General features: G+C 41.3%; 1 protein-coding gene across 4 annotated transcripts in view; it reads right to left on the bottom strand.

Moving 5' to 3' along the window:
- Positions 1–1,502: 1,502 nt before the first annotated feature.
- The window catches only part of UBP1 (upstream binding protein 1), a 33,834-nt gene continuing 23,820 nt past the window's right edge, over positions 1,503–11,516 (bottom strand). For 2 of the 4 annotated variants that reach the window (XM_080639527.1, XM_080639525.1), the window contains 8 exons: positions 9,397–9,500; positions 8,779–8,833; positions 8,527–8,620; positions 6,675–6,765; positions 6,077–6,186; positions 4,535–4,677; positions 3,917–3,968; positions 1,503–2,887 (listed from right to left, as the gene is read on the bottom strand). In XM_080639527.1, coding sequence (XP_080495653.1) covers positions 2,850–2,887; positions 3,917–3,968; positions 4,535–4,677; positions 6,077–6,186; positions 6,675–6,765; positions 8,527–8,620; positions 8,779–8,833; positions 9,397–9,500 — 687 coding nt within the window. In that variant the 3' untranslated portion in view covers positions 1,503–2,849. Of the gene's footprint in view, positions 2,888–3,916; positions 3,969–4,534; positions 4,678–6,076; positions 6,187–6,674; positions 6,766–8,526; positions 8,636–8,778; positions 8,834–9,396; positions 9,501–11,516 lie in introns of all 4 variants that reach the window. The other 2 variants (XM_080639524.1, XM_080639526.1) reach the window with 2 other exon arrangements.

The following is an 11,516-nucleotide window of genomic DNA, read 5'->3' as shown; positions in this document are numbered from 1 at the left end:
GCAAGCCAGATGGGCAGATAAAGCTGTAGGCAGGAGTTGAACCAAAAACTTTGGTTTTCAAATGTAGAAAGCCAAAACTCTTCACATTTGGGTTACTTGAGAAGCTGTCAACATCTGAATTACAAGAATAGTAACATTCTATGTATTGACTCTTAAGGCCATCCTTAGTTCTTCAGTGCTAGAGGATTAGATGAACTTTTTTATCTTAAGCAACTTAATTATCCGAGAAGCTACTCAACAGTTCAGAAAGAAACCTTTTTTGTGTAAGACTGATTGGTTGTGTATGTATATTTTAAGAGTTCAGGGCCTGTATGTTTACTGAAGATTAATAGTACTGGCTTAAAAAGCAGTTGGAGAAGCTACTTCTGGATAGTACTGCAATCCTCCCCACATATTTAAAGCTACTTTTCAAAAGTGTGAGTGTGTTCCAGATAAGGACAGTAACTGGAAGCCTCAGCTTTGAGGTTAAGTTACAGGTTAGAGTGCAGCAGTACATGGATTACTACTATAAAATAAGGTGGTCAGGGCTGTTTTACACAGCAGTGGTGGAGTGTTTGTTGTTACCATCATGCTTCAAGTCCCATTAGGATAAAACCATGCTGTAACAGAGAGTTTTAAGCAGATTTTCTTCTCACCTGTACCACAAAGGTCACCAGTACCAGTATGTCAAGTTGTATTGCCCTTTGTTGGCTCATCTTTTTTCTAAGAACATAATGACCCCTGTAAGTCTATTGCATTTAAGATGTACAAACCCAAACGGAGCCTACTCTGATATAAGCCACTTAAATAAACAATCAGCTGGTGTCATTTGAATTTGTTTCAATCATTTCAAATTTCACTCAGTTTTGTATCAGAAATAGAAGATCAGTGCATGTGGGTCAGGTGTAAGATAAGCTACTGAGCTGGTTTGCTTCTGTGAGTACCTTTACCCACTGTTATCACTAGGGCAGGTTCATCTGAATCTGAACATCAGAAGCATCTCTAATAGGGAAGTAAAGGAAAAGAAAAGCACGTTTACAAAATTATTGAAAAACATTTATTATACTTAAATTGAAATGTGTACATCTCATTAAAAAACAAAAGCAATTTGCTGGTGCCATAATTTAATTCCAATTTGAAGTGAGCTGGACAAACTACTGTACAACTTCCAATGTTCTTGAAAATCAGATACTGGGATACTTTCCAATCAAGGATTTTTCCACTTTTATAAAACATTTGGATTTCAATAGGGTGGGAGCTGAAAAGACTGTGTCAGTTCAAGAAAATGCTAGGACCAAACAATACCCAAAACTTAACTTATAGGAAGAAATGTTTTAAGTACATAAAATGTTACTTTCAGTGCAGAAAAAATAAGGATAGGAAAAAACCAAACCCCTCTAGCTTGGATGAATGTAAAGTTTCAGAATGCTACAGCTTTAGGAAGCTTTTCTGCTGAAGCACTTGAGCCAGTTACAGAAGAGGGAATGGCAAAATCAAAGTTGCTTTTTTTACACGCGGTGGTGGTTGCTCACACTGAATGCTGCAGCATAAAAAGCAAAACTGTTCCTAAGCATTTAAGCCAGAGATCACAGTGGAGCTTTCCAGAGGCACAAAATGACAGCGACACGAAGTCACTCAGTCCCTGTGGAAAAATTCCTCTCCAAGTACCGAACCAGCTGCAACTGAATGTTAGCGTGGGAAATGCTGCGCCACGTCTTCACAAGAGAGAGATAGCCCAAAACAGCGAGAAAGCACAATTCCTGGCTGAAAGAAAAGTATTTGGTCATATGGCAGAGGCACTGTAATGTAACAGCGGTTCAGCGCGGCTCCCAGGGCAAAGACAGGGCAACAGAACAGGTAAGACACTACTTGTCCATAACAGCCACTAGAGCAAGACCTTTCCCTGCTGGGGAGGAGAGTTACATGGAGCAGGTTTAGTATTTCTTAAGCAGTGTATTTGATGCTGCTGAAAGCTGCGCCAGCCCCGTGGTGTCTGTGGCTCCTCTTCCCTCATCAGCACCATTCCAGTGAGTCAGAAACATCCACCTCTTGCGGCCAGTATTTTAAACCCCACAATTTCACAAGCCAAGAGTTAAACTGCAGCAGTGCTCCGCAGAGAACCTAAGAAACTAAACATAAAGGATGCATAGGCAAGTCTTTTCCATTAAATCCGTTAAAGCAAAACACAATTACTTGGTACCTCATAGGATTTATATTAATCCCTCCAATAAGGTACTACTGATAATGCAGTTTGCTGCATGCATATATTGCATCTGTCTAGGGCTTCTTAAAAGCCCTCTTCTGGCATTTACACTTCTTACATACACTCTTATACACAATTTACATGGGAAGCTGTTTTGACAGCTTGACTCTCAAAGACCCAACAACCTCATCACTATCAGCTTAACTACTCATCTCCACACAGGTTAACATGTGCTCTGCTAACATCAAAAAATAGAACCAGCGTCAGGTACAAGCAGGGAATAGACAAACTGGCACAGAAAGGTAAATGCCCCAAAATAAGTTTACATTCATCTCCAACTGGATACAGGTAATAGAAAACACTTCTAAAAGCTGTATCTACTGGCCACAATTTGCCTTATTTCAGTGAAGGGCAAGCACCTTTGCTTACATTGTCTTTCATGCCTGTACATAAGCTGTCATGGCGTTATACCTCTCATGAGGACACTTAGCTATGGCAGTGATAAGAAAGTTCACCTATCAAACAGCTCATTAGAAAGATCATTTTGTGTTTTCAATATGAAACATCTTATACAGTGAAGTTAGATCCTAAGGTTTTGGATGATCTTTGTAATCGTTAGGCAGGACTTCATTCTGCGGTGGAGTATCAGTCTAGCAGCTGTGTGACATCACTTCAGAATTATATGGAAGCCTTCACCATTTTCAGCTGGAAAAGAAGTAGTTAGAATCATAAATAGAATAACCATCAATACACCAGCCAATGCCCAAATCAGCAAAGCATGGGCTTAGGTTTTACTGTGTAGAAGTGGTTCACTTCAGTGTAGTGGTATTTCATTACTACTATGAAATAGTAAAGTCAAAACACGCTAAATACCAGGAACTTGCTATTCACACTAAACACCTGAAGAATAGCTTATTAAAACCCCCTTTGGTCTGCAGTTATTTCTGAACACCTACCACATACTAAACCCACCTCACCTGTGACACTATGACAAAATGAAGTTAACTACTGCAAGAGCAATCGAAATCCTTAGTGTATACTTTCAATAATCGATTTTGTGATGCTCAGCCTTGAACTAGAAAGCCAAAGGGAAACTGTTAAAAACAAAAGCCCCTGGGGCTTTATGATTAGAATCAAGCAGTACCACCCAAAGGCTTCACAAGTGAGACAAATGGGTCTGTAACTTTCACTGAACAGATTTTATGCTACACAACCTATACACAACCATTTCAGTCTCAGAATTTCAAGTTAGGAGGCTGAGTAAGTGAAGCAACTTTAAAAATACAGCTCATCTACAGGAGAAAACAAGGATTTTCCTACTCCTGCTGAACAAAAATGTTCTGATTAACAATTTGTAACTGAGTCTTCAAAGCTGGGACAGTTTCTGTAGGTGAAACTTGCACAGAGCCCAACTCATCCAGAGATTACAGCAATGTATTGGCGCTTTCTCCCAGAACTACACTGGATACCTAAGGAAGGGAAGTCCCAGTGTTTATAAACAGGAAACCTCAATGAACAAAGTTGACTGCTGGTACAATTAAAGTGATGCCACCCCTCTGACCACATGGGGGTTTCTGCCATTTCTGCTGGAAGCAGATCTTGATGTGTCTGCACATCAGCCTTCTCTGTACCTGCCCTTACTCTGCCTGGGGAGTTTCCTAGACCAGCATTCTGCTCTAAAGGCTCCAGCATTCTGCTCCTTGACAGACTGCACAGTTGTGTTTTTGACTGTACCTTTTATGGTGGTGAATAAGAAACAACTCTCATCTTGAAAGTTCTGAACCATCTACAAAAGACAAAAGAAGTTTTAAAAACCTGAGTGCAACCAATACCAAACGTGTGTACATCAGGTATTAAACACAGCCTGCTACAAGCATTGGGTATTTCTGGGTTTAGTCAGCGAGTGACAAGCACGTAACAAATGAAGTTAAAATACGTTACTGTCAAACTGCTGCCCATCAATCGTGTGACAACCCGTTTGGAGCCTGCTGCTGCTGGCTCTGTCTTGAACTCTAAATGTGTGGCAGATGCTTGAATAAGCTGAGTGTGACAGTACTGAAAGGCTCCCTGTTCAAAATGAATACATTCTAAGCCATTACTGCAGCATCTCAGAACTATACAGACCACTTGCCTTTCTCTTCGTGTAATTTAATTTGATTCAGGTAGAGGAAGAATGATGCTTAAAGGATCCTTCTGCTTATTGTAATGTAAAGGAAAAGTACTCTAAATACCAAAAAATACTAGGCTGCGTTATCAAACAGAATAAAGCAATCATAAAGAAGCAAGCATAAGGAAATCTACCATCCGATCACATTCATAAATAAAATGTCAAGGAAATGTAATTTCCATTACCTGATCATTAACAAGAATGTGGATACCTGTGGGACCCTGTCTGTAAACCTGGTTGATCTGATGCAAGGGAATATTGAAAGCCAAAGCAAGCTTGCGTGTGACTTCTGAGGCTGCCATTTCTTCCAGGTAGATTGCATGATAAACTGCAAGAAAAAAGGAGGATTTATATCAGCATGGTACTGTCTGGTAACAAGGAACTATGTGGAAAAATCAGATGAATTTGTTCATAACCTAGCATTAAAACATTTTAAAAGCTAAAAATCTTTATTCTCACTCTGTTCTTGCCAAGAAGCATGAACTGCCATGACTTGGCATTCAAGGTGAAGCCATAAGCACAACTTTCTGACAAGGGGGAGGCTTCAATTTCTTCTGGTACCAAAGGCAGATTCCACACTTTTTCCTGTATCCTCCACAGAAAGGCACAGTCACATCAACCAGGTCAATGGATCTTTAGGGAGTCACCTGAACATTGAACCATCGCCATATCGCCAGGTAATACAAGTGCCTTACACCACCAAGCTGCTGCTCAAAGCAAGGATGGAGGTGGGTTTGGTTTGGTTGGTTTGTTATGTGGCAGAGTCTTTCTCAGCTGTCTGAATACGTTTCCTACAGATCATCTCAGAGCTAAAGGATGGCAGCAGGAAAATACAACAGTAAAGGGAACAGTGAAACACAGCAGTTGGTCAGTTTGTTGCTGTATTTACAGTTCTACAGCTTTACTTAATAGTGCTAGAAGTCCTTGCAGCTCCATGTTTGCACATTCTTCCACCTCAAACCAAAGACTGAAGATGGGAAACATATTTTCCAGAGGGAATACATGTAATTTGACAGAAACAGAATCCTCTATGGATCCTCCTCCACCTCAGTTCTTGCATAGAAAATACACAACTACTATAATGGCAGCAGGCTGTACAGAGTTTGACTGGTTGGGGATTGATGGCTCTTCACTCAAAGCCAAGAGCAATTAAAGAATGATTTCAAATAACTCCATTCTCTTAAATGTAAGATTGACAGGAATTTACAATTAAGCATTATCTTCTGGTCTGTGTGGAAACAACAGCCATTTATAATACTGAAACTGTTGGCCTGTACACTGCTTGGCTGCTTTTCCTTGTCCAAGCTCTACCAGTTTTAGTTCAGGTGCACAGAAAATGAAAGCAAAAACTAACAGAAAATGGGAAAGAACTGAAGTGTTTTATTTGCGTGTAGCTTTTACACGCACCTACATTTGCCTGGTTAATACCTTGTCTGTAACAACACAGCACAGCTCATTTCAGAACTCCTTCATTATCATGTAACTGCTGGTTTCAGTGGACTGAAAAAGAATCAACCATTTAAGTTGGAGAGGTTTTAAGGTTCTGTTCACTCCCTGAGTGTTAGAACAGCAGTGCTGTTGTGAAGACACCTTCTTACATTTTCTCTATGTGCCAGACACAAGAATTCAGCCTCTCCACAAGTACTCTTACTTTTTTCTTCCCATTTCTCTTGTTTTAGGCATTTTAAGACACAGGAAAGGTGCTAAGGGACCCCAATGTGACATACCATATATTGCACCATTGCTGCTGTCACCATTGCCTGCATCTTGTCTTTCCAGTTGTAGGCTCCTCAATGGCTCCTGACAGACGTAGATTGTTAGACGGGGCCTAACAGATCTGCAATTGGAAGAAACCACACATCAGAGGGAAGGTTACAGGAAATGCTGTGCCACAAAGGCAGATCTGTTGTGCTCACAGTTCACTTGCAGGGTTTTCTTTAACTGAACAGAAAAACCAATACAGAATGCAACAGCGAGTGCTGTTTGGATGCTGCTGCCTGTTGTAATCCTGGAACATAACTACTGAGTAACAACAGCAATTCCTGCAAAGGTCAGTGGTAACAAACACCCTTTTTGAATCAGAAACATCATCTGGGATGCTGCCTGGGTTAGCACTCTGCACCTGTAACCTCAAAAAGCCTCAGGTCATTCTTAGCTCCAATGTGAGGCCTCAAAGGTGTATACAGGGGCTCTTCTTACACCAACTGCTGCCATTCCTCAGACACACGAAGGCATCGAGGCCCATCCTGATTCTAGCTGCCCAGGTCTCCCAGTGCTAGTAAATGACTGAACAAAACCCACTCAGCCTCACGTCCGAGGTCATACCTGGATTTCAGTGCATTATACAGCCGAATTCCATCAGCTGGACCACAGATTTGTACCAAATCTTCCCTTGTCAGCTTTAATAAATCAGCACCTGGAGAAACACAGGAGGATTTTATGAAGATTTTGTTAGAACATCTGTATTTTTTAACATAATTGTATGCTCATCTCAACCCAGAATAACAAACTCCTCCATTATAACAACAGAATCCTGCAGAACGAACAAGCTTCCCTTGAACCAACAGCATCTTCCAGCCCATCAAGACAGATGCACTGAGGCTCCTTGGTGAATCAGTGAGATGATGATTTTATTTGAAATACATGAAATGGGCCTAACGAATAAGCACAATGTTCTGTAGTGAACTTCCGCAGTGTCAGAAACTGACCAAAGTGCTCACACTGCCTGTGCACAGGACAACATCATGGACCCCTGGGGTCTCAACTCTTTAGTTATTTTTATTATAGCACTTACATTATTACTAGCAGTAGTTTCCAAACTTTCAGTTATTGCTGCCCATGATGTCACCACAACTACATACGTCATTTTTATCAACACCACGTTTCCATACTGTTTGCTGAGGAAGGTACTGTGCAATGCTGGCTCATTGCAGAGCTTCCCTTCTCAGGGCTGGATGACACCTTTACAGTGGGTTCAGAAAGGCTGAATGGCAGCTTGTTTCTCACAACTTGTATATCCCAGCACAAAACAATTGGAAAACATTAGGCAGCTGCAAACGGAATTAACCAGCTACAGAAAAGATAAAGCTTTGAGTCTTACAGACTTCAGGAACACCACATTAAAGAGTCTGTACTTTTGAGGGGCTGCAATCCTTATGAGATCAAATGAAGGAAATGGCCTCTGACCAGGGAAAATGCTTGGTACAAAGGGAATTCTGGTAGGAGCATGAGCTAAGCTAAGAGGCAGAGAGAAGGCCTCATTCATCATATGTATTTACTGTGAGGGTGCTGAGGCGCTGGCACAGGGTGCCCAGAGAAGCTGTGACTGCCCCATCCCTGGCAGTGTTCAAGACCAGGTTGGACACAGGGGCTTGGAGCAAGCTGCTCTAGTGGAAGGTGTCCCTGCCTGTGGCAGGGGTTGGAGCTAGATGAGCTTTAAGGTCCTTTCCCACCCAAACCAGTCTAGGATTCTGTGATACTCTCCCCTTCTCATGTCAGCAAAGAAAACTGAGAAGGAGTTTTTCTCATGGTGTGTAACTGTGTCATCCCACCCTTTGCACCGCTGGTGGAAGACTAAAACCAAACAGCAAAATATAGCCCCAGATAATGCATCTTTCACCACTGCTTGCTTCCATATATACAGTGGAAACTACACTGGCACATGTCACATTTAAGAATAATCAGCCATTCCGCTAAAATGAAGAATATTCATAAATATGAATATTCAAACTAAGTAATAAATACAAATATTCATTAGACAAATGCACATAGATAAAGGAATTCTTCTGCTGCATGGCACTGAAGCAGAGTTTGATACAAAACAGGATTTGCAGTTTCTGTGGTAAGACAGCTCCAGAGAAAGCCTCATATACCACAGTGAAATCCAGCTCCTATGGAAGATTTAACATGGAGCAGATGTTAGCAACGTCTTGCACTTGAAACCACTGCATTCTGCTGCCATCAGGAGCCAGCCCAGCAGAAAAGGCAACAGCTGCTGCTCTGACTCGCTAAATGCAGTCATTTTCCTCTAAGGACTAACCAAGGTTAAAATGCTACCATGAACTGCCATAGTGCAAACAGAACCTAGTTCCACTCTGGGGGTTAGGGTGAATTTGGCTGAAACTAACCAGAAGAAAATGCCTTCTAATACAAATTGAACATTTAATAGTAGAGATACCTGAGAAATTTGAGAAAAGCCTTGTATAGGTAGAGAACCTGTGCTTGAGCAACCACTGCTGAGTCTCCTGGATTGTGGCTGAAGGATGAAGCTGCTGTAAGAAACAAGACTGGAGATGGTAATTTGGATATTAAAAAAGCATTTACAAAACCCCCTCAGTTAAACATTTCGACGATAGGGTCAATAGCAGGGTATGTTCTAACACAAATACACAAATAGAGCCATGAGCAGTACCAGAAAGCAAACACTCACATCTCCAGAGCCTTGAGAGCTTCCATCTCCTTGATGATTTGGGGAGGAAGAATTGCTACAGATTGAAAGAAGAAATAAAACAATTACTAGAATTTTATTAAGCAAAGTATTTCAGCCTTGCTGGAGATCAACTTGAATGAGCTCAAAGTACACAGACCAGACAACACCACTGTAAATCATTCCTTGCTCACCCAAGTTTGATTATGGTAGTTTAACTAATGTCTCAATTCTAAATGCTTCTAAAGCTTGTGAAGATTATTGTTAGCTTTTCTTCTTGCAAATTCTATTAACTGTGTATGAGGGGAGTGAAGACTTTGTACTGGAGGAGGATGAATTGTTTCCATAGACAAGGACTAAATCAGAATAGTTCAGAGGTAAAGGATTTGCTACATGGCAAAGGACAAGAGGAGAAGTTTTCAACAACGTACAGGAAGAAAGAAGAATGCTGAAGCAGAATGACTCTGTGTAATGTCAAACTCTAAAATAAATATGTGAAGTCAAACCAATCCCTCATTCCCCAGTGGAACCAGAAAGCAGCTGCATTGACTCAGAAAACACCTCTGAACCACCAAGGTTTTAAAATGCAGTCTTTAATTAGGGTACACAAAAGAAACCTACCTGTCTGGGACACTGTAGGTGTTATGTTGAGCAGAGGTAAAGGCTGGAGCAGGAGTAGGACTGCTGTTTACAAATGTTGTAGGAGTATCAGGCCATGGTGAGCACTGAAGATAAAGAATTGAAACTTAAGTTTCTCTTGGCAAACCAGAGCATGTTTTACTCTGAGGTACGCTTCGTTAAATGAAAGCCAGGGGTTTATCCACAGCCAGTTTTGATCTGACATTCCAAATACAGACTCCCTCTATCCCACATATAACATGCAGATACTCCAGGTGAAAAATCACTTCTGGTTTATCTTGTTCTTTCATTGAGACTCCTATTTATACTGTCTTCTGTTCACAAAGCGAAGGTATTAATGGTGGAACTGACAGAAAACTGATCCAGATTACTCAATTTAACACAAACCAACCCAAGCCATTTGCTGAAAAACGTTTTTCATCCTAAAAGAGGTGAAGGGGCTGATTAAACTGCAGGTATCATGTCCTGACAATAGGCGCTCAGCAACAGTAAGTGAAACAGTGAAGCTAGATTTAACCTTGTAGATAAATTTAATGTATTTAATGTCCAGATGAAATACAAGCACAATATTCAGCAGAAATCTTGTGAGTTTGAGAAGCTGCAGGACTAAACTGATGCCTACATGTACTGCTCTTGAGGACCGCCTCACCTGCCTGGTAAACTGGAGGTTTTATATAGAAATATAAGCCACCACAAGTATCTGAGGAGGCAGCTGTTTCATTCAGTCAAGTTTTTTGGGGTGCTTTTCTTAAACCATCATGATTCACAGCCCTTCAAAACGAGAGCAGCATTTGGTGTCTGCAACACCACTGCAAATCCAGGGTTTTAAAGAAGATTAAAACCCAAGCAGGTTTTGGTTCGCTTAAAGACAGACAGACAGGATTTAAGACAAGCAAGCTGGCCAAGATCAAGTAAGCCAAGACCAGGCCTCTTCAAACAACAAGGATTTCTGACACACGTATCATGCACCAGCTAAACGCCCTGTAAGGAAATTTCTGGAGTCACAGCATAGTTTGGTGGGGGAAGAAGCAGACCTAATATAAATGGGAACGTGTTTCAACTACTGTGTGTTGAAAAACCTTCTCACTATCCAGGGGAAACAGTAAATAAGCACAACACCAGCTGCAATCTCCTGTAAACCAGTCCATGACATTTCTGTGCTGGACTCCAGTTGTCAGGGCAGGATCCTGAGTTCCCCAGCACGGCACATACAGTTTTAAAACCCCAGTCTTGTATAGTTTAGAGGCTGCCAAAGATGTGATTCAGAGCAGTATGTCTGCGAGGCCCTGTGCACACACTGTCTTTGATTACGTGGTCAAAGCCACCCGTTACACCCCAAAGAGTGCAATCCACACGAAGCATGCTCCTCTATGACCCACCAGTATTACCCACTCTTCCTCCTGTTCTGTATATTCCCATCTGTTGTTTCTCTTCTCAAACTCATTTTAACGTTCACCTCAAAGATGCTGTATTACAACGGGCGGTTAGAAGAGACTTTCATTCCCTAATATGGTCCAAAGCCATAACTTAAAAATAAAGGCTCAACATAATCTGACTTTGCTCTTCTGACATCTTTGGAAAGCATCATTTCTTTGGTGTGTTTTTCCATTCACTCCCTAAATTTTAAGGCAAGGTGTTTATCAGGGCACACAGATGCAAGCTGCACATCCTCAGCTGCAATTCCATCACAAGATTCCATTCAACACATTTAAAATCAGGGGGAGGGAAGAAAGCATTCCTGCCAGAGAACAGCTTCTGAGCCATTCCCAAGGCATGCACTGCAGTTACTGATTCTGGCCTTCAAACCCAGCTGAAGTTCACAACAAAACTGAGTTTAAAGGCAGGAAGAAGCACATCTGACATACCTGGATAAAGAAAATCCCATCCCAAAGCATGAAGCCTTTCTTCTGCTAGAAACACTTTCTTACCTTGTGTTCTCTTCCAACAAAAATGTTACTACCTATCCACTGAGACTGAATGAGCTGGTTAAATAGGAAAACAGGCAGCAATTATAATACTACTGCAGCATGCCTAACTGTCTCAGTTCTCCTGCTTCACACATTGTGGAGGGGAAAAATTAGTATTTGAGCATCGAGATTACA

The sequence above is a fragment of the Psittacula echo genome (assembly GCF_963264785.1).
Source record: "Psittacula echo genome assembly, chromosome: 2".
NCBI lineage: Eukaryota > Metazoa > Chordata > Aves > Psittaciformes > Psittacidae > Psittacula > Psittacula echo.
The sequence above is the reverse complement of the archived record's forward strand: the minus strand, read 5'-3'. Positions and strand labels throughout refer to the sequence as shown.